This window comes from Oryx dammah, unplaced genomic scaffold (assembly GCF_014754425.2).
Source record: "Oryx dammah isolate SB20612 unplaced genomic scaffold, SCBI_Odam_1.1 HiC_scaffold_29, whole genome shotgun sequence".
Lineage (NCBI taxonomy): Eukaryota > Metazoa > Chordata > Mammalia > Artiodactyla > Bovidae > Oryx > Oryx dammah.
Window position 1 is genome coordinate 12,134,462 of NW_024070213.1, and position 25,511 is coordinate 12,159,972.

General features: G+C 40.6%; 1 protein-coding gene across 4 annotated transcripts in view; it reads right to left on the reverse strand.

The window, feature by feature from the left end:
- Positions 1 to 25,511, reverse strand: part of ERC1 (ELKS/RAB6-interacting/CAST family member 1) — a 273,734-nt gene that overhangs the window by 243,752 nt on the left and 4,471 nt on the right. For all 4 annotated transcript variants that reach the window (XR_005719752.1, XR_005719751.1, XR_005719753.1 and 1 more), the window contains exon 2: positions 6,479 to 7,302. Coding sequence is in view for 1 of the 4 variants with exons in the window: in XM_040233666.1 (XP_040089600.1) it covers positions 6,479 to 7,147 (669 nt within the window). In the remaining 3 variants the exon portion in view is untranslated. The remainder of the gene's footprint in view (positions 1 to 6,478; positions 7,303 to 25,511) is intronic.

The window sequence follows — 25,511 nt, forward strand, 5'->3', positions numbered from 1 at the left end:
CTGGTCAACAGTGCAATGCTGAAGTCATTTTCTAAAATGATAAAAATTCTATGTCAAGTTCCAAACAAAACAAAGTACAGTAAAAATATATTTTTTTAAATTAACAGCAAACATCACATTTACTGTACAAGAAAAAAAAAAAGTACTATCTGCCATCAACTTACACAGTAGTTCCAATGCTGGAAAGTTCAGTGTATACTGAAGTTATTCCAAAAATGCTAATGCATTTACGCACACTTATGTAGTTAGAAATGGGTTCAGGTCATTAAAAACAGATTTCTCACCTACACACATTTCTGGGTGAGATGTTTGAAAACCACCTGGAACGAGGGAGGATTTTTCAGAGCAGGACTGCCCTAGGCATCGCAGGGTACCTAGCAATCCTGGGCCCTCTCTACCCTAAATCTAAAAACTCCTTCTGCCTCGAAACCATGCTGGCAGCCAGTGTGCCCGTGACTTTCGAACAACTGAGAACCAACGTGCTACTCTTGAAAACAAGCACCTATCACCAAAAACGCCCAAAGAAATTCAGGAATTCATCCGATACAACTTGACTATCTTCTGCCTGCCTCATTTCTTGAAAATGCTCTGTACCATGGGCAGCATGTTTTCACAGAAAAGTAAGAAATACACTTTATGAAATTACAAGACAGGAAAGATTAGAGCTTGTTAAAGTATGCTCTGTCCTAGGAGTTTGGCACCTATTCTAAGCTCCTGTGCCCATGATGAGCCGTGTGGCAAGAATACATTACTAATTACTCAGATTATCAAATCTACAAAAGAGAATCGGAACTGGGAACATTTTCTGAACATGTTCTTCTACTTTCTCAGTAGATTTTAAATCTTACACCAGTTTTCACATAGCTCCCAAAGAACGCTGTCCTTTGAAATAGAGTGACTACTACAGGATATTGATAATGTAAACAGTGCAACTGTGTAATTAAAAATTTTAAATACTATGCTTAAACAAAGATTTATCTGTGAACAGCTAATCAAAGCAATTTTGGTTTCATTTTATTACCACTATCTCAGATCAACAACAGGAATGATACTGGTGTACAGACAATAACACATATATAAATAACTGTCGAAAACTCTTTGCCTCAAACAGAGCAACTACAACGTACCATAATTGATATTTTTTAACAATGAGTATACCTAACTTACAGACACATATCTCTTCCTGGATTTTATAAAATATGGAAGAACTCAACATAAATAACGAAGAACCTTAACCTGAAAAACTGTTTCCTTCAGTTATGCTTTCAAGATGCTATGAAACAAAAGTTAAGTTCTTGATCACAAAACTTTACAGCATGGAGGAAAACTTAAGAGGTTAACCTTATGCGAAGTGTGTGTGATAAACTGGTGGGCAACAACCTCTTGTCGTATCTTATGCTGGCAGTATCAGAAAATAAAAGTATGTATTTTCTCTTTTTTACCATTCAGAGAATTTAGAAACCAAGTCAAGATGAAACATACAAAACAACAGGTCTACAGATACACCATGGAACTTCAGCAGAGAAAGTACATATCCTGGGCTCTGTACTCAACAGCAGTTCCTCATCTTAAGCTTAATGGGTATGCCTCAAATACAAAGTACGTTAACAAAAAGTTACACAACTGTCTCCATGAGAATGGCTTCATATGCATTGCCTGGCAATATTCTTAGCCTTTAAACTTGAGCTCTGTCTCTTCCGGAATTTTACAATGCCTTCTAATAGTTAAGCAATAGGAATATAGATTCCCACTGTCAAGGAATTCTTGATGATCTGCTCTCTTTTTCTGAGCAACAAATTATAACGTGCAAGCACCACTCACAAGACCGTTTTTAAAGTATGCAGTGATTCTTAAAGACGTTAAGTCCTTCTTTATTTAGGGTTATGGATATTAAAAAGCTCCCACTGAGTGAACAAATTTAAAAATCACAGTTTCAATCAAAAGTCATCACCACTGTTGTTGTTCGGTTGCTAAGTTGTGTCTGACTTTGTGACTCCGTGGACTGAACGCGGCACGTCAGGTTTCCCTGTCCCCTTCACCATCTCCTGGAGCTTGCTCAAACTCATATCCACTGAGTCAGTGATGCCACCCAACCATCTCATCCTCTGTTGCCTCCATCTCCTCTTGCCCTCAATCTTTCCCAGCATCAGGGTTTTTTCCAAGGAGTTGGCTCGTTGCATTAAGTGGCCAAAGGATTGGAGCTTCAGCATCAGTTCTTTCAATGAATGTTCAGGGTTGATTTCCTTTAGGATTGACTGGTTTGATCTCCTGGCAGTCCAAGGGACTCTCAAAAGAGTCCTCTCTTGCCTCATCATCTATATTCAAAGATTTCTTTGAAAACATCTCATGGATGTGCACCTTCTTCTCCAGTCCTATAACCCAAATAGTTCTGCCGCAAACTCACTTGGTCTCCCTTCCTGCATGCCTGCCTGCCTGCAGCCCTCTCTGCTGATCAGCAATAAATAATTTTTTGGTTATGTTCTAGGGCAACTTTCCTCCCTCTCTCCCTAGGGCAACTTTCCTCAAATTCTTCTCTAAATAAGTCATATTAAGAAAGAAGTTATACACTTTTAAAGGATCAATTAAATTTTACCTCAATAAAGTTGTCACAAAGGGAGAGAGGGAGGGAGCGATGGAGGGAGCAGCAACAGAGGAGGGCAGGAGGAGGGGGGCTCTCTGTCTCACTCCCGGTGAAGTCTCTGCAGTCATCCTGCGGAGCTCAAAGACCCAGGGCACCCACACCACTGTCAGCAGCAATCTGGCCTCCCAGGAACCAGGTCCAGTGGTGGTCAAGCACCGTTCTGTGAAGCTGACTCGTCCATCAGATGGATACAGCTCTGTGAGAAAATACATTCCTCCATGCAGCCAGAACCTAAAACCTTCATATTTGCACTCATTTTTCCAGTACTGGCCTTCCAAAAAAAATTTCCCAAAAAAAAAGAAAGAGTGGGGAAAAAAACTTCCTTCCTCACAGCTGCCTGTTGAAAACACAGAGCATAAATAAAATGTCACAAGTCTCTTATTTAGAGTCCCCCAACCCACTCACTTGTTAGAAAGCAGGGTCTCTGGGCCCCTCCAAGACTCTTACAGAGCACCCGTGACATGATATCAAAGGAAAATGGAACTATGACCTCCCTTGATCAACAGCAGTGTAACTAAAACAACTCGGTGCACCAAGTGCATTTTCTGGTTTCTTTGGCACAAAAGAATAATAAACGGGTTTCCCAACTCATATTGAAGCTGCCACCTGCAAAGACTGTGTAAATAAGCAGACACATAAAACCAATTCCATCACTGAGACCACATCCCACATGGCACTACACTGTGAACTGTAAGGGAGAAGGGAAAAGAGAGACTGCAGTCCTCCAGCAAATTCTACTTCCTCACAGATAAGCCTTATCGGGCACTTGTACATACCTTTTTTTTTTTTTTAATTAGATTCACTGGATCGTTTTTCATAACACTCCACTACATCCCAGGTAAGCAAATTTACCAGCTCTACAAGAAACCAATTTGCCATCTTATTCATGTACCTCTGCACAAGACAAAGTCCAGTGGACGGGTAGCTTCTATTTCTATAAGCTGGACAAATTCTGCTTCTCAAAAGGATTGTTAATTTCCCAAAAGGAGCACATCTATCTTACATTTAATTTTCTCAGGGCATCTCACACAGTGCCTCTAATACATCTCATTTCTGCAACACCAGAAAAGATCAAATCTATCTGAAAAAACAGACTGTAATACAGATTTATCCACAGTACTCTGAAAAATCATTCATAATTCATCTCTATGTTACAACGGGATGAGCAGAAAGAAAAGTTAAACAAACAGTCCAAGACAGAGATCCCATATTTTCAAATCAGACTTTAAATGATAGGGAAACAATTAGCAACCTTATGGAAATACTGATTTAAATTCAAATAATGGCTTTTCCCATGTGACAAATCAAGGCAGAACCTAAAATTACTAAAATGCTAATAGTCACCAGGGTCCAAAGAGTGAGAACAAATGACAAAGCAAAGATTTACAGATAGTAAGTCTCTCTTGCTGTCTACACAAATAAAATCAAACTCCAAAAGCAAAAAAAAAAAAAAACACAGAAAAAAACAAACTCACCTGCTACACTGTAATTTTTAAAAAATTACTCTGATCACACAAAATGCCAATGAAAGTGATTTAAAACAATTATTTTGAAAACAAGCTTCCAATTCAACTCAACATGTAGGAATATTACAAGAAGGCATTATAAGCAAAAAAGGAGTATAACAATATCTTATTAGATACTGATTAGAACAAAATTAAAAAATATAAATCATCCAAAGCCTTAGTTTTGTAGTTCAACCAAGCTCACAGCTGGATTTTTATTTTATTCTCCATCAAATAAATACACCAAAACCCTTCCTCACTCCCAATTTAAGAAAAAGAAAAGACCTTTCCTGTGAAAACATATATTGTTCCATTTCTCCAACCACCAGTACTTGACAGTTGAGTAACAAGAGTATGAAACATAAAAACAACTGGATATTCATTTTTGAAACAATCTTCTAAAAGGACTTCATAATAATGAACTGTACACATCAGGCTATTTTTTTCATTTGACAGGATTCTAGACCAAGATCTCCGTGGTTCAATCAGATCAAACATCGAGAATGTATCTAAATCCCCAATCTCAAACTGAAATGGGGAAATTTGTTTAATTACTGTAAATCCTATTAAACCAATCTTCTTTGTAAAGTGGGAATCTCCAGCCTCTGAGGGCTGCAGAGGGTGTGATGAATGCAGAGTTTAATTAGGGCCCAGACTGGCTCACTGTAATCTATTCATTAGCATTCTCAATTCTCTATATCTCACTGCTGTGTTTCACTTTACTTTAAAATTGCACCCTTCGTTTTTTGGAGCAAAGTTATACAATTTTAGGATTGTGTGGTAATTACAGTGGGTGCAGGAAGACTCTGTTCCTGCCAACACGGGTGTTTAATTAGGGCAAGGGGCGGAATCCAGATAAGGCAGTGTTCACCCTCCTTCAGCGCATATGGTATTTTTGGCACCAGAGCCCTGTGGACTGGTTCACGTCCACTGGACTCAAGTGCCAAGTTCCCACCATAGTCATTTCGAAAGATTCGAATATTTTGCCTTTGAATGTAGCTTGATAATTAGAAAGGTTACTGTCATTTGCTTTTTATCCACACAGCTTTTAAATACAGGCATAATTAGCTGCCTGAATTATGTGAAAATAAAGAAGTAAGCCGATAATTTTTTTCCTTGTAAATATGGACTTTTTCAGGTTGGTTGATGATAAAAACCATCTTGGTGATGGGCATATTTTCAGCACCAACAGAAAGGTATATTGATGGCTAATTAACTCAAGGATAAATTCAAGAACATCAATTTAATATTCAACTTCTACCAAAGTCTAATTTATATCTCATACATCAATCATACCAAGCTGCCTTTCTTCCACCTAAAATCCTCAAATTTGACCAATTAAAGAATTTTTCTTTAAAAAAGACTCAGTAGTTAAACTTTCTTATAAATGTCAACAGAAAGAACTGCTACTCCTTGTTGGTACTTAACAAATATTTACATCATCAACTTTTTAAATTAATTTCCGTCCTCCGGTACTGTCAACACAGATTTGCCTTGTGGTGGTTTTATTGACTTTTTGTGGCTCAGCTGGTAAAGAATCCACCTGCAATGTGGGAGACCTGGGTTGGAAAGATCCCCTGGAGAAGAACACAGCTATTCTGGCCTGGAGAATTCCAAGGACTATATAGTCCATGGGGTCACAGTCGGACACACTGAGCGACTTTCACTTAAAAAAAAAAAGAAATTTTGCTATGATAAATCTTAGCCTTTCCTGGTAGCTCAACTGGTAAAAGAATCCACCTGCAATGCAGGAGACCCCAGTTTGATTCTTGGGTCAGGATATCCCCTGCAGAAGGGATAGGCTACCCACTCCAGTATTCTTGGGCTACCCTGGTGGCTCAGACGGTAAAGAATCCACCTGCCATATGGAGACCTGGGTTTGATCCCTGGGTAGGGAAGATACCCTGGAAGAGGGCATGGCAACCCACTCCAGTATTCTGGCCTAGAGAAGCTCCATGCACAGAGGAGCCTGGCAGACTCAGGGGGTCACAAAGAGTCAGACACGACTGAGTGATAAGCACGCACACACATGGTAAGTGTTACAGCATGTGGCAAAAGTACATTCTCACAAGAACAGAAAAGAGAAAACATGTGCTGAAAGGAAAGACAGGAAGAGAAAGAGAAGCAAAATGGGAAAGAACGATGAGCAAGCAGACACGGTGACCAGAAAAAATTAAGGCACAGAACCAGACTGGAAAAGGCCAAGAAATGGGGGCGCAAAATATAGTACTAAGAAAAACAGGGAAAATGGAAAAAAACGAACCCAGAAGAGAAAAATCGTCTCATCTGCATTAACTCTGATTCATTTAGACCAGAACACACGTGAACTAACCTGGTTCTCCTCCTGCACTACTCTGTACTGCTCCTTCCAGACGGTGATTTTGGAAGCTTCATCCTTCCTCAGGGCTCGCTCCTTCTTCAGCTCCGGGCTCCAGAAGGTCTTGATGCTGTTCATCGAGGAACTTAACTTGCTCTCCTTGACCTCCACGTCCTTCCGTAAGAGGTCGTTTTCCCTCAGCACCTCCTTGAGCTGCGTCTGCAGATCCATGATGGTGTTATCTCTGGCCTGACGGAGGGAGTGAGGAACGGTGGAGGCCATGCTCACCGGAGGCAGGTGGTGCTCCCCAAACGCTATGGTGTCGCTGGCGACCCCGCTGCTCGCTATGTTGGGGCTACTGCCCATAGCAGTCATCCGCACGCCGTAAGGCAGACGGCCGCTGGATCGGCCGAGGGTCATGGTGCTCTTGGGTGTCTCTGAACCCACGTTCTCATGGTCACTTAGGTACATGGGGCCGGAAGTGGCATAGGCAGCATTGAGGGACTGGATGTTCTCCATGGAGAGGGTCTTCCCACCACCACCTCCAACGCTGCTTCCAGAACTCCCTCCGGTGCTGTTGGTTCGCCGATGACCCAGGCGAGGGGAACGTGGAAGTCGAGGGGACCGCCCCGGGCTCTGGGCGCTCGGTTCCACCTTCCCCACTGAGCGGGCACTTCCATACATGGCTGCAAGATGGGTTCAGGAGCCGGGAAAGGTAGCAGCAGAAAGCAAAACACGGAACTCTGGGAGGCTGTGCTATGGCTCTAAGTCGGCTTAAGGCTCATCAGAAGTATCAGGCCCTCGCTGTCCATCCCAGAAGAAACAGCTCATGCCATTATCTGTAATGGAAAGTACTGCACGTTAGCTCTTGCAGGAGGAAACATCGCCCCTCGCACTGGCCCTACTTGAGGATTTCCCCTTTCATCATCTGCTGACTGGTACATTTGTTCACAGCACAACTTACTTCTCAGTAAGCATCATTCCTAAAACATCCAACATGTCTCAGAATGGAACAATGAAACCACACCAAGCAAATGGAAAAAAGAAATAAGGGGCATAAAGACGGGCAAGAAGAAGATAAAACTCAATGTTTCAACATCTCATTTTCTAACTGGAAAATCCAAGGTCATCAACTGACAAAGACAGGACTCAACAAACTACTTACGCACAGATCAATATATAAATATGGACACTTTACAGTCCATTAGCAATAAAAGTTAGAAAATACAATTTTTCAATTCCATTCACAATAGCAGCAAAACTATAATAATGCTCTGACATAAATCTAACAAAAATGTGCAGGAAAAACTCTAAAACTTTCCTGAACAAAAGGAAAGTTATCCATGTTCACAGATGAGAAGACAAACACTGTTGAGGTGTCATTTCTTCTCCAGCTCCTCCACGTGTCAATGAAAATCCCTACAAGACTCCTCAAATAACCTGACAAACTAATTCTATAATTCAAATGGGAGAATAAGGCACAACAACCACCAAAATAATCTGAAACAGAAAAACAAAGGAAGATGTCCCCTAAATAGCAAGATATTGATACACTATAGGTCCATGATCCTTTATTTACAATGCAACAATTTTTTAAACTCTGAAAATAAGTCTTTTCCCCTCTTTAACTCATTTAGCAGAAATATCTGGCACGATCTTATATGAGGTCACTTATCACTGATAAGTACCTCACCTAAAATTATTCATACACTTCACTGAGAAAACGACATGCATGATTACAGGACACTGCGTAACGCCCACTGGACATTGTGGAGAAAAAACCTGGACTCCAAAACCACATCTGAACCCTGGGAGTTCTCATAAGGACTCAAAGCCTTTTAAAGCTATAGTGATTAAAACTGTACAGAACTGGCCCAAGAATAGAATCTAAATTATACATGAGAGTATAGCACATGCTAAAAGTAACATTTCAAAACAGTAAGGAAAGGATAAATCATTCAATAAATGGAGTTTGAACAACTGGCGCCTGAGAAAAAAATAAGTTACATCTTTACTTCACATAGTACAGAGAAATAAATTCTATGTACATTAAATATATAAAATTTTAAACTATTAAAAGTACTAGAAGAAAACTTATTGTGTAAGAAAACTTACACAAGGAATATCCCTGTGAATTTGAGTAAAGGTAGGGCTTCTTAATTTAAAAACAAAAGGCAAAATTACATAAAGAAAAACAACTAATACACTCAATTATGTCAAAATGACAAAGTATACCAAAAATGAAAAGAAAACCCAAACACTTAGTGAAAAAATATCTAACATGTGTATAAAGATTTGTATACAAAATATATAAAGAATTCCTACATGTGAAATGCCAAATCTGAACATCAGTGGTTAGAAGCAAGGGGAAATTCTGAGGTTGGGGGAAATGTCTGTGGAGGCTCTTAGCTTCACTTATAAAGCTTTATCCCCACAATGCACAAATACTTGAATTTTTTAACAGGAAAATTGTTCATATTCTAAAGTATAGTAACTAAGACAAAATTTAAACACACATAGCATAGCCATTTATTGTACACTTCACTCAAACATAAAACAATACAGATCTAAACTAGATCTCCATAATTTCCTAATAGCATTCTACCAAAGAACTGGCTTAAGTCAAGTAACAGACTTCAACATATTAAATAATATTCTAATAAGCAACTGAAAATACAATCCAAGTAAATCACATGGTCAAAAATAAGATTTTAAAGTATCTATATAGTCCAGCCAAACTCAAACGAGTTAAAGAGCTTCAGAAATGCGAATATACTGGCAATCCCATCTCCACTTTGGTGATCCAATAAAGACAGCCCTGAGGTAACAATAAGCAGGACAGGAAACACACAGTCTTGTCTCAGAAATAGCAACAGGACACCAAGTTCAGACACTGCAATACTCTGCTAGTAACGTTAGGAAATTCCTTCCCAGGAGGAACCTAGCTCAGGAAGCAAAAGTCTGGACTGTAGCGTAGGTGACAAGCAGTAATCGACATACTACTGCTCAAGTGAATTCATCTTCAAGATCAAAGAGGTTTGCAAAGTTTTTTCTATTTAAAGTAATCTGAATATTGCTTAAAACAAGAGAGCTACTCATTACCCAAAGCCCCTTAAATGATAACAAAAGCTAGTGAATGTTTGCCATATGTCAGGCACTGTGCTAAGAATTTTATAAGATTTAATTTAATATTTATAAGGCCCCTTGCTGTTGTTGATTAGTCACTGAGTCGTGTCTGACTCTTTGCGTCCCCATGGACTGCAGCATGCCAGGCTCCTTTGTCCACGGGATTTCCCAGGCAAGAATACTGGAGTGGGTTGCCATTTCCTTCTCCAGATCTTCCCGACACAGGGACTGAACCCACGTCTCCTGCATTTGCAGGTGCATTCTTTATCACTGAGCCACCGGGGAAGCCTCCTATGACACAGGGGCTACCATTATCTCCATTTTACAGGTGAAGAAAGTGAGGCCTATGGGTGTTGAGTGACTCATCTAAAGTTACACAGCTTTTAAGAGGTAGGGCCAAGATCTGAATTTCAGGCATCTAATTCTAGAGCTCTGGGTGCTCCCAACTATTACACTGTGCTTATCTGCCGTCATCTGCTCATCTCAACTGTCCAGTTTCAAGGCAGTGTGTCCTGCTAATCTAGGACTCTAAACCTAAACTTTAAGGCATACCTTAGGTATTCTAGGGTGTAATGCTTAAATAATCATATTTATCCCTCTATTAAGGAGAAAGTCGTCTTTAAAAGATGCTGGGAGAGGAACAGAATCAGGAAAACTAACAAAGAGCAGTAATTCAGTCTCAGGAATCGTGCCACCAGAACTTTGAAGTTGTCACGCTCAAAAAAAAAAAAAAAAAAAAAAATCCCAGCTGTGCTTTGGTGCAAAACCCTATTGTCCTGTAGTTGAGTAACTAAATCACACTAAAGAGGCTGAGATCCAGGAGCACAAATCCACGTCGAGTGTTCAACGTGAGCAGGCGCACTCCAGAGTTTCAAGCCACTTTCAGACCCAAAACGGCATTTGCACGTGGAGTCTTTGTTAACTATTAGAATTGTATTCATTTCTAGTAACACCACAAAAGAAGAAAACCCACTAGCTCTGTCTAAAGGCCTCATCCTGGCTTTCTAATATGAGCTTCAGGGAAGACAGTGTTTAAAAAATTCAAATTTCTTTTAAAAATATGCCAGATCCACAACCACAAGATAATAATCCTTGTACTTTATAACAAACAGCTGACACACACATAAAAAAAAAATGTGACCAAGAAAAAAAAATTAAGCCATATGATCCCATTTATATAAAATTCCAGAAGGAATCTATTAGGACAGAAAGCGAATCAGTATGTGCCTGGGGCTGGGGGTTGAGCGATGGATTATGAAGACAGATCAGGGATCATGGAGGGATAGAGGAAATTTCCGTGGTGACAAAATGTTCACTATCTTGACTGGGGTGAGGCTTCCAGGGGTACACAGGTCAAAATTCAAACTGCACATTTTAAATATGCTCAGGGTGTTGCACATAAATTATACCACAAAAGCTTGAAAAAAATACTTTCACGTTCCAAACTCCCCTGCCCTGAATTAATCCAAAGAAACACCTTCTCTGATTACCTACCTGGCTTCCTGACTGCTGCTGGGAAAACAACAACAACAACAACAACACAAGTGCAGCTGTTCAGTTTGAGCCCATGATAAACTGGCCCCAGAGTTCTCCGAGCCCCTTAGCTTGCTTCCTATCCAGTATTTTGTTAGCTCCCCATCCTGTATCTGCTGTGGTTACTTCGTACCTCTTCACTCTACTCATCAGACAGCACACACGAGGCTCCTGGGTCAGAAACGAAGAATTTTGCTACTCACAGCACAGTCAGCACTATGAGCATCTTACCCACCCACTGGAAGTCCCACAAGGTGGCACCGTGGGGCCCGGGCAGACACGACACATGCAGCAGGTCCACAGAGGAACACGGAGTTCAGGGAGCCCGCCACCTGACAGTAAGCAAGCCTGATCTCTCCCCGCAGGAGGCACTGCCTCACCCCTCAAGGTGGCTTTCTGCAAACACGATGCTGAGACATGCTTTTTCTGGATCCAGTAAGTTTTCAGATAACTTTTTATATAGGAGATAACACAGTATTGTTTCCTGAAACTTCTGTTTCATGTGTGCGCATGCACACACTGGATCACAATGTAAAGTTCTTGTGAACCACTGCCAGAGTGCTCCTCTAACAATGGCCCAGATGAAGAGCATCCAGGACCTTGCACTCAGGGCGTGCAGGAAAGAAGAGACACATGGGGGACACACCCTCCTGACAAGTACCCTATGGTATTTTAAGGTGCCCGCCTAAATCATCTGCTACTCCTTCCTTCAAGAGGGGAGGCAAAACTCCTCTGTGTGCCACCAGTCTTAAAGGATTTGCTTCTGACAATGTATCACTTCCAAAATGCACTCATAAAAGACACAGAGGCTTCTGTCTTGGTCACTCTCTTGGATCTCTGGCTCTGGGGGGAGTGAGCCACCATGCTGTAAGGGTATTCCAGTTACCCTACAGAGAGCACCAACAGCCATGTGAGCAGGCCTGGAAAGGGACCCTCCAACTCCAGTCAAGCCTTCAGACGACTGCAACCTCACGAAACACCCTAAGCCAGATCCACCCAGCTGTGCGCCTCATAAAAACATCATTTAGTTGCTAAGTTGTGGCCTACTCTTTTGTGACCCTATGGGTCGTAGCCACCAGGCTCCTCTGTCCATAGGATTTCCCAGGAAAAATACTGGAGTGGGGTGCCATTTCCTTCTCCAAAAACTGTGAGATGACGTGTTTCTTCTCTTAATCCAGTTAAGTTTTTAGACAACTTTTTATGTAAGAGATAACTAACACAGACAGTATTGTTTCCTGAAACTTGTTTGGGGTGTGTGTGAACACACATGTGCACACTGGATCACAATTTAAAGTGCTTGTTGTACACCACTGCCAGAATGGTCCTCTAACACAATGATTTCCCAAGTGAGTCAGACTCCCTGCTCCCCTCAAGCCCACAAGGTGACACAGGGGGGCCTAAACAGGAGATGCGTACTATTTTCATGCCACATTACTTGCTTTTTCATTGTGCATTCTCACAAAGGTATAGTAGTGTTTTCCAGAGGCTACATGATGGCTAATGGAATGTGTAGTCCTATGTTTTTAAATTTTCTCAGTTTTACTGTCTAATATGGTAAACAGTAATGGATACAGCCCACATAAAAAAAGCTATTTAGAGTCTGCATAATTTATAAGAGTGCAAACAGATGCTGGAACAAAAAAAAACAACTAGGAACCACTGCTCTAAAATTTAAATATGACATAATCACACACACCTACATACTTCCTGTGATGACATCCCAAAATAAGAATCTAAACTCCTTGGCACCGCAGACAAAACATTTCAGGATCTGGGCCCTGCCTGCCTCTCTTAAGATGGGTCACTTCTTAACCACTCACCGTTACCGTGTGACAACCATTCTCAAATACCTGCGATTTCCTGAAATACCATCCTCTCTTTTGTTTCCATGAGCTGGTTCTTCCCCATCAACTACCTTCTTACAACTCATTCTTCCAAACTAAGCTTAATAATCACAATCCTATACAAACCCTTAAACCCCTGTTTAATTTAGGTGCCCCTCTTAAAGTACCAAAGGTTTTTAAAATAATACATTTACTATGTTTTTTTTTTTTATTTTTTTTTTTTTATTTACTATGTTTTAGTTAATTAACTACTTTCCTTATAGGCAAAGGAGTGTCTTATCTCCAAAACCCACTGCCGTGCCTAAAACAAGTAAGCAAAAGTGTCTGCTAACTCCACAGGTTAACCTAAATTCTAGTAAAATTCATTAACATGGTTCTTATACATTCAAGAGGTAGTGGTAATCTTGAAATGAGTTTATGCAAACGGCAAGTAAAAGCAATTAAGACAACTGTAAAGAAAACTTATCATTTCCTTCATATTAACAAATTTCATTTTTAATTTTAACCAAATTCCATAAACTGACAACCTTCTCTATGTGCACTGTGATGTATTTTTGTCCTCTCATATTATGCCCTGAAAATCACAAACATCAAGCTCTGAAAGAATGAACTGAATTTTTAAAACAATGAAGTCACTTTTTATTTATTTATTTGGGGGCTATGCTGGGTCTTCGTATCTTATGAGATCTCTCAATCAAGCAAACGGCAACTAAAGCTTAAATCAGAATAAAAAATGTGGTATCCTGCTTCTGTAATTATAAAACTTTTACAAATTTTATTGCTTTTAACAATTCATTTCTATTCTAAAAACCCTTCTACACATGGGGGGCAGGATTTGAGTTTTTCTCCCTTAGCTCTTTCGTACAGTTCCTTCTAAAAAACATCCATCTTAACTGCTAAGAAGAAAAGTGCTTTTTCTCTCCCTTAACCAGAATATATAGATGGCCATAAAGAAGCAGTGATAGTGAGAATAATCCACTCTGATACCCCAAAAGGATTAAGGGGAATAAATGCTGCTGAGACAAAGCAAAACATGGAAGGTAGAAGAGGCCGATTCTCTGTCATCTAAGGTTTTTCTTAACACTTTAAATCCTATTTCTCATAGTCACTACTATATTTCTGTGAGTTCTTAAAACAGCAGCAACAAAACGGAGTTCAGACGTGGCTACTACTATATATTCATACCATGAAGCTTGTCATCTAGGTCAGGAAAACCATAAAGAGAAGAATACTGGAAAATTTCAGGATCGCTGCTCCCTACAAGAAAAGCATTGGTTCAAAAATCTATATACATGCTGAGAAAGAACACCCAACCCCCAAGCCCAGCTTCAGCCCACATACAAATACATACCCACTGAGAATCCTGGAGTCCAACCAGGGGCCTAAGAGTAAAACACACACACGACGGTTGTGTGCTAGCCTTCCATGCTCACTCTTCCTGCAAACAGTGCGGGCATCACAGCCGCCCTCACCCTCTCCTTGCAGATTAAAGGATGGTAACAGAGCTCCACATTCTGAGTCCCCAGAGGAGCACCAAGTACTCATAAATCAAAGGAGGGCAGAAAACCCTCTAACACAACACAGTAACCTACTTCCAGTTAATGACAGCTGGAGAGGCTGACACACATGTGCTAGCAGGCATTTATAAGGGGAACTAGAAAACACCCGGCCGTTGGCTAAAGCTTTACGTATGGAATCTGACCGACATCTCAAAATTACTAGTCCAGCCTGCTGTGATGAGTTACACTATTACTAAGTAGCATCAACTATCAGAAAATGAGTAGAGTATTTTAAAAGGCTGTATTTCAACATTTTTTAAAATGATGTATAGTTGATTAACAGTATTGTTAGTTTCACATGTACAGCACAGTGATTCAGTTACACACACACACACACACACACACTGTTTTTCAGATTCTTTTCCCTTCCAGGTTATTACAAAATATTGAGTTCCTGGGCTATACAGTTGGTCCTTGTTGATTATCTCTTTTATATATAGTAGTGTGTATGTTAATCCCAAACTAATTTATTCCTCCTCCACAACTTTTAAGATTCTGTTCATTTTGTTCAAGGGTTAAAAATGTCACTAGGGACAAGAAATGTGCTGCTATATTAAGCCCTCTATTAAAAGACTAACAATAGGCCAAAGTTTTAAAATCCAATTCAAGTACAATTTGGTGGAATCTATTGAATTTTAAATGTGCATACTCTCTGACCTAGAAGTCTTGCTTTTAAAGTTATTCTCTGCAAAACATATTTCACAAGTTTAAGGATATAAGTGCAATGATGTTCAATTACTGTATTATTTTGTACCAGCAAAAAGAGAGAACTTAAATTTCCACCACCAGGAGACTAGTTAGATAAATTATCCTATCGCCACACTATAAAATACTGCTGTTGGGAAAAAAAAATATATATATATATATATATAATATATAAGTAAATCTCTATATTTGACAATTTCTATAAAGACATCTATGATGTACTGTGAAGTGGGGGGGAGGGAGCATGTTACAGAAGAATTGTACAATACGATCCCAACAGCAGACAAAAGGAGACATGTATGTTCGCACATACACAGCAATGATTTGGATGGCAAGGAGCTATTTCTCAAAGGTCAAATAGAGCCACTCTTTCCCTGTACACATGCCTCTTTTTCTTTTTCAATTGTTTTAACAGAGAGCATGTATTACTTTTACTCACAGTCTCACCACAACTAAGGGCTTCAATAAGGCCCTCAATCATTCAACACTATAATATGGTAATTAATGGGCTGGGCCCTAAGCTGACAAGGTCTCTGTGATGAGTAAGAGGTTAAAGACAGCCCCACAAGTTAAAGAAGCACAGATGTCTCAGCTTCCACCCCCGGCATGGGGCCTAACAGTTCTGCTAACACCAGACATCAGGCTGTATGATCTTGATCTGATCCTCCTGGAGACCAAAAATTACAGATCTGCGAGGCTGGGGCATGCTGCGATGACACGCCGACAGGAAGACAGGACCTTTGCTAACAGCGCCATCACCACACCCGTCACAGGTGTCACTTCGCTCTTTTTTATGGAACGGTGAGAAGGTTGAGTGACTCAGTTACGATCAACTTAATGGTAGCTTTTAAAAATTCTTATCAATCAGTTAAGCTAATTGTAATGTCTATCAAAGCTCTCACCATGACAAGTATCTTATCAAGCAGATACTTGGAGTAAACACAATGTTATTAATCATGGTTGTTCTCTACTTAAGTGAGCGACCTGAGCTACTCACTTAGTTCAAAAGAGCCAAATTCTAGGTTGTGTAGCCTTCCCCAGTGACTCCAGTCCTCAATGCTGTTTGATAACTACAAATCCTAAAATAGTTACCTTCCATTTCCGTTCAACAAATGCTACCAGACCGATCACACTGAACAAGCATACTGGAGAGACACACATGTTCACGACCATGCCTCTCAATTCCGAAAACCATCAAGTTCCGTAAATAATTTCATGACAAAAATCATACCTGAACTGATATCAAAATACTACTGTGTTTGATGAAGGAACTGGAGGGTGCCCCCAGACCTTGCTTGGAAAGTTAGATAATACATAGTAGACGAAGCCGATCACCTTTCTGAAACCTAAGAAATTCTGAATTCTGGCCCAAAAGGTCTTGGATATAGACCTGTGTTATGGGATAACGTTAAACAGTCACATCCTTGTTGGTAAAAACACATTTATAGCCAGGGAGAACTAAGCACAAAGTTTTTAACTATATAATTATATATTAAACTAGGTGGTGAGCACACAGGTATTTATTAGACAACTCAATTTTTTTTGCATGTCTGAAAAGAAACATTTCATAAATTTAAAAGTTTAGGTGAAAAACTGTAAGAACCCAATGTTTTATTTTCTTCTTTAAAATAATAAAAAGTATTTGTATTCTAAGTGTTTGCTTTCATCCTCAAAAAAATAAGAGCATTTGGGAAGCAGTAAGTTTGAAAATGGTTAACCGTCTTAAAAACATTCATCTTTTGATCCAGTAATTTCAAAACCAGGAAACCCTATCTACTTAAATGATCCAAAATGTAGAAAAAACCACTACATTATGATATACCAGCTTTATTAGTACTTGTTCAATTGGGAAATGTTTAAGTGAAATCTTTATGATTACATTCCATCTACAAAACACATTCATAATCAATGTCTGATATGAAAAATGTTTATATTACAGTAAATGAAAGTGGACCTACATTTTCACATATACTCTCCATTTTGCAAATACAGTTTATCCATGAACTCAACAGGTTTGAACCTCATACGTCAAATTATACGTGGATGTTTTTTCCAACAGTAAATCCTACAGTATTACACAATACACAGGTGGCTGAATCTGTGGACTCAGAGCAACCTCTGTTACAGAGGACCAGCTCTAAGTTATACACAGATTTTCGACTGTAGGGAGGGTCAGATCCCCTCATATCCACCCCTGTTGGTTCAAGGGTCAACTGTATACAGATAAGCTCATCACAAAGAATGGGAGGACATCTGTTAGCTTTCTTCCTAACAGTTGTCAAATTTTTCCAAATGGGCATATAGGGCTTTTTTAAAAGGAAAAAATGTTCAAAATATTTAAACAGAAACAAAAGGGAAAGGCCACTGTCATTTAGGGTGAGCATTTCTTCCTTTGGGACCTGGGCTCAAAAACCCATCCCGTACAGCACTTCCAGCTGCCACCACAAAATGCGGTTGGCATGTATCAGCAAACCTATCTGCTGGTCCGAAATGCATCATTAAAATTTTTCATTATTTACAACACAGACACAAGATGCCTAACATCAGATGTAAGGGAATACACAGCACATGATATGAAAAAGACAGCTAGATTGTCCAGCACACACTAGGTCTGCAGCACACAGGGGTATTGTAAAAATGTTTGTCATTTTATCCAACACACTTGAGAAGCAGTGCAGTGCCAGATATAATGGGCAAGCTGGGAGCTGAGAGACAGACCTGGAGAAATAATCTGCAGAGCCACTAAAAAAAATCACTGTTCCTTCCTATTTGACCTAGTAGAGTCCATTTTTCTCCTCTTGGTTACCATGCTTCTCTGAATACCATGAATTACATGGGGATTTTTTCATCATAATTTTTTACATGTTTATACCCAAATGTTGAATTAAAGACTCTATAGATTTAGCCCAGAATACAATGAAATCATAATTTTTAAAATATCCAAAGAGATTCAAGCAGAATACAGTGGCTCCTGGAATACCTAAGAAAAAGAATGAGACCATGATTCATTTCAAAGTTCCAGAATTAAAATAGATTTTCTATTACAAACTCTACTTAGGTGAAACTTTACAAAAGAAATATCATGTTATATCGCACATTAGGGAAAAAAAAAAACCTTTCACAGCATCATACAAAGCGTTTAACATAGAGTGTAGACCATAATAAGCATTCAACCATGTGAATAATATTTCCTTTAGTTTAAGATATACTTTTCTTCACAATTTAAAGCTTCAGAAATTGGGATTCAGCTCATAACAATGTGCATAATTAAAATACATTGTTTTCCCTAAAAAAAGGATAAAGTTTCAAACTGATAAAGAATAAAGTATTAAACAGAGCAGCCTAACGGGCTACAGTCCATGGGGGTCGCAGAGTCAGACACGACTGAGCACATGGTCACACTCCACAAGAAACGTCGACTAAGAAGTGAGGAGACGCAGCACTATACATGGTTAACACCTGCCATGAAGACTCCCTTAACACTCCCAGGAAACCTTGTAGGCAGAGACTGTATCATCCCATTTCTAGACGAGGACTAAGGCTCAGAAAAGCTTAGTGAGTTGCCCAAGATGACACACCAGACTCAACCACTGCAATATGCTGCACACTCATCGACTGCCTAACTCTCACACACAGACTCACAGATTTTTTTTTTTTTTAAGGGAGCACCACTGGACTGGAAGAAACACAAGCTGGAATCAAGATTGCCGGGAGAAATATCAATAACCTCAGATATGCAGATGACACCACCCTTATGGCAGAAAGGGAAGAGGAACTAAAAAGCCTCTTGATGAAAGTGAAAGAGGAGAGAGAAAAGGTTGGCTTAAAGCTCAACATTCAGAAAATGAAGATCATGGCATCTGGTCCCATCACTTCATGGCAAATAGATGGGGAAACAGTGGAAACAGTGTCAGACTTTATTTTGGGGGGCTCCAAAATCACTGCAGATGTGACTGCAGCCATGAAATTAAAAGACGCTTACTCACTGGAAGAAAAGCTATGACAAACCTAGACAGCATATTCAAAAGCAGAGACATTACTTTGCCAACTAAGGTCCGTCTAGTCAAGGCTATGGTTTTTCCTGTGGTCACGTATGGATGTGAGAGTTGGACTGTGAAGAAGGCTGAGCGCCGAAGAATTGATGCTTTTGAACTGTGGTGTTGGAGAAGACTCTTGAGAGTCCCTTGGACTGCAAGGAGATCCAACCAGTCCAATCTGAAGGAGATCAGCCCTGGGATTTCTTTGGAAGGACTGATGCTAAAGCTGAAACTCCAGTACTTTGGCCACCTTATGCAAAGAGTTGACTCATTGGAAAAGACTCTGATGCTGGGAGGGATTGGGGGCAGGAGGAGAAGGGGACGACAGAGGATGAGATGGCTGGATGGCATCACGGACTCAATGGACGTGAGTCTGAGTGAACTCCGGGAGATGGTGATGGACAGGGAGGCCTGGCGTGCTGCGATTCATGGGGTCGCAAAAAGTCAGACACGACTGAGTGACTGAACTGAACTGAACCAAGAACTAGGGCTTCCCTGGCAGCTCAGATGGTAAAGAGTCTGCCTGCAACGCAGGAGCCCTGGGTTCGATCCCTGGGTCGGGAAGATCCCCTAGAGAAGGAAATGGCAACCCACTCTAGGATTCTTACCTGCAAAATCCCATGGATGGAGAAGCCTGGCAGGCTACAGTCCATGCAGTTGCAGAGTTGGACACGTCTGAGCAACTAACACAGAGAACTTAATATTGGTTTGTCCAGAATCAAGCTTGTTTTTTTCATTTCCACATTCCTCACAGTCCCTACCATCCACCTGTCTGCCCCTGCACCTCTCTTCTGAGCTACAGACCTGAATTTCCAACTGTCAAGTGAATGCCACTGGTTGTTCCAGAGTTGCACTGTCCAATATAGCGGCCACTAGCCACTCATGGCTGTTTACTTGAAAAGAGCTAGTGAGACTGAGGAACTGCACTGTTATTTCATTGTTAATTAAAAGTTAAATTTAAAAAGCTGATAATTACTGGAAAACTTTTAAGCATGTTTGGAATGAGCTGGGCATGTGAATCTACTTTTCCAACTGTAGATGTTATGAACTTTAAGTAAGTACAGATCAAGTATTTCTGATAAATCACAGCATCTGAATTAATTTATGCTGTAAAAGTATGCAATTGATTTTAAATACTCAGTATGAAGAAATAATGTGATGTTGCCCATTTTAAATGTGACATGTTTCATATTTCAACATGTTGAAAATGGCATTTTGGATGTACTAGGTTAAATAAAATACATTATAAGATTATGAACTCTAACCATTATTTTTTAACTCTGTAATGTGACTACTCAAATTTTAATCACATAAGTGGCTCACACAATAGTCTACTGGTCAGCAGTCTTCCCAGAGGTTCCTGCTGCGCCACTGCAGTCGTCAACCGCCCACCGAATGGCATCACCATCCCTCTGGCTCAGCGCTGTCCAACAGTACCTTATCTGATCATGAAAGTGTTGTGTATCTGGCAATGACTGGATGGTGGTGGTGGTGGTAATTGTGTCTGACTCACAGAATCCCTTAGGTTACTCTGGAGCCAGAGCTCTTCGGAGACTGGAGAACACCACCTATTATTTTGACTTTCCTCTGGGGGAAGAGCTAGTTGCTAACAAAAATTGCCGACCAGAATTATGCAGCAGACCTTTCTGTGACAAGGAGAATATTCTCTATCTGTACTGTCTGATACAGATATCATGACTCCCGTTTAGCTACTGGCCACATGAGATATAGCTAGTGTGACTGAAGAACTAAACTTCAAATCTTAATTCTTTTAAATCAGTTTAAATGTAAATACCCATATATACTGACTACTGTGTTAAGACAGCACTGCTGCTAACCTATCTGCTCCATCCAAAAGTCTGGGCGTCACCTGTTTCCTCCCTCCCCACCAACTGCCCTTTCTCCCACAAAAGTACATGTACGTACACGTACATACACACACACTCAGCTGGTCCTGTGTTCTTTAAAGCTTTCAATTCCAGATGCTTCTCTATCCTCACTGTCACTACTTTCTGTTTCAGACTTTAACAAGATTAAGGCCCAGCCCCTCTTAATCGGCCTCTTCACTTAGCTTCCTCCCACCCACTCTTTGTAAAATGTAAATAAAGTTTGTTATTTCCTTTATTCAAAAGTCCCCAAAGTCCTGCCATTGCCCCAAGGTCAAACTCTAGACTAACATGACTGACAAAGCCCATCGTAGATGTGACTCACTTGGCTGAACAGCGGAAAACACCACAACTATACTCCAATGTTTAAAAAAAAATAGATAACAACAACAACAAAAAAAAGACTATCCTTTCCTCCACCGAATTACCCGCCCATCTTTGGTGAAAATTAATTAACTACAAATAGGTGTCTATACTTGGACTCTCTACTCATTTCCACTGATGCCTACATCTGTCCCTATGTTGATACCATTCCTGATCACTGACCATGATAGTCACTGACAATGACTGTCAAGACATGCTTGGGAAAAAACAAGGTGGGAACACTTTAACAGGCATGAAGACTTACTATAAAACTACAGTAACCAAGTCTGGCACTGGACCAAGACAGAGAAACGAGAGGAACGGAACAGAGCCTCGAATTATTACAATGCAGTTGAAAAAGGAAGGAACTGTCAATAGATGATGCTGAGAATATCAGGAACCATATTGGAAAAACAAAATAAACCTTGAAGCATATGCAAAAATCAAAGGTATAACACTTCCAAGACAATAACAAAAGAGTAACTTCAGGACCATGCGGTAGGGAAAGATTTCTTACACAGGAAAAGCACTAACCAGGAGTTTCCCTGGCGGTCCAGTGGTTAAGACTTTGCTTCCAGTGCAGAGGGTGCAGGTTCAATCTCTGGTTGGGGAGCTACGATCCCACATGCCTTGTGGCCAGAAAACCAAAACATAAAATAGAAATGACATTGTAACAAATTCAATAAAGAATTTAAAAATGATCCACATCAAAAAAGAATTTTTTTTTTTTTTAAAAAAAAGCACTAACCACATAAACACTAACTGGATTACACTAAAATTAAGAATCTTGTTCCTCAAAAGACACTGTTAGGGGCTTCCCTGGCAATCCAGTAGAGGCTTCCCTGGTAGCTCAGACAGTAAACAATCTGCCTGCAATGCAGGAGATGTTGGTTTGATCCCCAGGTCAGGAATATCCCCTGGAGGAGGGCATGGCAACCCACTCCAGTATTCTTGCCTGGAGAATTCCATGGAACGGAGGAGCCTGACGGGCTACAATCCACGTGGTCGTGAAGATTCAGACACGACTGAGTGACTAACACTTACTTACACTTACTGGCGGTCCAGTGGTTAAGAATCCACCTTCTGATGCAGGGGATGTGGGTTCAATCCCTGGTTGGGGAACTAAGATCCCACATGCCACAAGGTAACTAACACTACACATATTTCTGGTAGTGTCATTTAACAAATGAAGGAATCCCAGAGAAGAGCAGGAATCACACATGTTTAGTTTTGGATCTGCTGAGTATAAGGGCCATTCGAGTGGAAACACTGGACAACAGCAGCTCTTTGACACAAGAGAGAGGTAAAGCTGAAGAGAGCAACGAATACTCAGCACAGCGATGAGAAACGAATAGGTGATGAGATCACCCAGAGAAATTCATTTAATGACTGTGAGAAAAGGTTCAACAAAGATGACTGGACAGAGAGCCCAGAGAACCAGAAAGGAAAACAGAAGTGTGATCTAAAGACCCTGAGAAAAGTGAGCGTTCTACCAGAGAACGACTACACAGAAGAAGACTACACAGAAGTCGACTGTGTCAAAGACGGATGTAGTAGGTAATCCTGAAAATGGCTCTGAATGACATCTACCTTTGTTTCTTGCTATTGTGTAATGGTTGCTTGCCTGTGCTGGACCTAGGACTCCCTTCCAGTGAACAGGATACTGAAGAAGTGATACAATGTCACTTCCCAGGTTAGGTTACAAAAAGAAGGACTAGTACCTCCCTCTTCCTCCACAGACCCCTCAATCAAGGAGAGACTGGTACCATGTTGCTAGAGTGACATTACACAGAGACTCCATCAAACAGCCAGCAAGGACCTCAGGCCAGCCAACAGTGACGCAACTGAGGTGGAAGCAGACCCTCCCCCAAGTGGAGCGCTGAGATAACCAGTCCTAGTCAACATCTGATTGCAGCCTCCTGAGTGACCCTGAATCAGACACACGAAACCCAGATGCCTGACCCAAAGAAAGTATGAAACAGCAAACGTTTGTTGTTTTAAGTTAAGTTTGGGCGTAATTTATTGCATACCAAAGGACTGTTAACATGGCTGCTAAGAGATTAAATAAATGGATAGGAAAACAGCCAGGGCATTTAAAGAAAGACATTGGTAATCCAAGCAACACAGTTTCAGTGAAACTGTGGAGACAGAAGCCAGACAGAAATAGAGAAGAAAAACTGCAGGTGAAGAAATGGAAACATAAAGCAAATGCAGACAACTCTCTCAACAAAGTCTGGCTGTAAAGTAAAGAGCAAAAGTCAGCTTAAAGCAAGAGACAGAGAAAGTATGAGCTGAAGAGTCTGTTAAGATGAGAGAGGCTTCTTTTAAAGTTTACGTGATGATTGAAAAAAAAAAAAAAAAGAAGCCACTCGGGTGGGGAAATATACTCGCAAGGAACTTCAGTCTATTACCAAAGAACTTTAAAGTTGCTCAGTACCTCTGCCTTCACGGAGAACTGGCTCTTCCAGGATGCTCTTCCCACGCAGTCCCCTCAAGTGGAGGCTGTGAAGACGCTCACATGCCATGCCCGCTACTGGGAAACGAGGCTGGTACCCTCTTTTCTCCCACGACCACCTCCAGACCACTATTTCTGAACCCTCGTATAAAAATCCTGTGAGTGTGACGTCCATGCTACTCAGCAACACAGTCTCTTCCACCCCCGCCTCTTCACCAGCAGCGAGTGATGACCTGGACATGCTCCACGCTCAGTGAGGGCAGGCGGGCCACTGGTTCTCATGGGCACTACCTCCTGTGCCACTGCTCCTGGGTCATTCCAACGCTACACACACGGATGAGGTGTCCATCTAACACCAGCTCCCCTAATCCATTATCTTCAGTGAGCAACTCTCTATTCTCTGGGGAGGGCCATTTGTGACCAGTTGTGACTTCACTTAATTGTACCATTATCCATTCAGTCATCAAATATTTAGTAAGCATCTATTATTTGCTCAGAAGAGAACATGTGACAGATAGTCCCTATTCCCATGAAATCTACAACATAATTTTTCATATTTCCCACAAAGACAACACGAAAAGATCTAGCTGAAATCTAGACACGTTACAACTACTACATTTCCTTCATCTGTCTAGGAGCCATGTCAATTCTAGGGAACTACAACGTTATTTTCTGATGTGACCTAGTAAACCCATGCTGTAATCCACCCCCTGGTGAGGCTTCTAAAACTACTTTTTAACTTTTAAAAATTATCGGCTCTATAATACTGCCACAATTCAATACGAGAGTCCGCAGCCTTTAAGTGTATATCTGAGTTGACCAGTATAGTGGCCAATAGTCACAGTAGCTATTTAAATTAATTGCAATATAATTAACAATACAGCCTGTCAGTCACACTAGCCACACTTCAAGTGTTCAAAAGGCCCATGAGGGGACTTTCCTGGTGGTTCGGTGGTTAAGACTTCGCCCTCCAATACAGAGGATACAGGTTCTATTCCTGTTGGGGAAACTAAGATCCCAGGTGCCTCAGGGCCAAAAAACCAAAACATAAAAAACAGAAGCAACGTTGTAACAAATTCAATGAAGACTTTAAAAATGGTCCACATCAAATAATCTTTAAAAAAGAAAGGCACGGTGTGACTAGTGGCTACTGTATTTGATGGTGAATCAGGGAACATTCCTATTATCACACAAAGTTCCGCTGAACAGTGCTGGACTCAAGTTTTGGGTAGTCACTTCCTTCTTCCCAGAAGAAAAAAAAAAAATTAAATGACAGGTCATTTTCCAGTCTCCCGAGCACTCTTTGAGGCTCCAGAATATCATAACGAATTCCATTTTTCAGGATCATTGTCACAATATCAAAACCACCACCCCAATGTCATGATCAGGGCAGCTGGATTGAGAGTACTCACTATATTCCACGCTTTATGAGCACTATCTCATTTATTCTTCACAATAATCACATCGGATAGGACTCCTATGCTCATCCTACAGATAGAAGATTAACTGAGTTTTAGACAATAAAGTAACTCACCCAAAG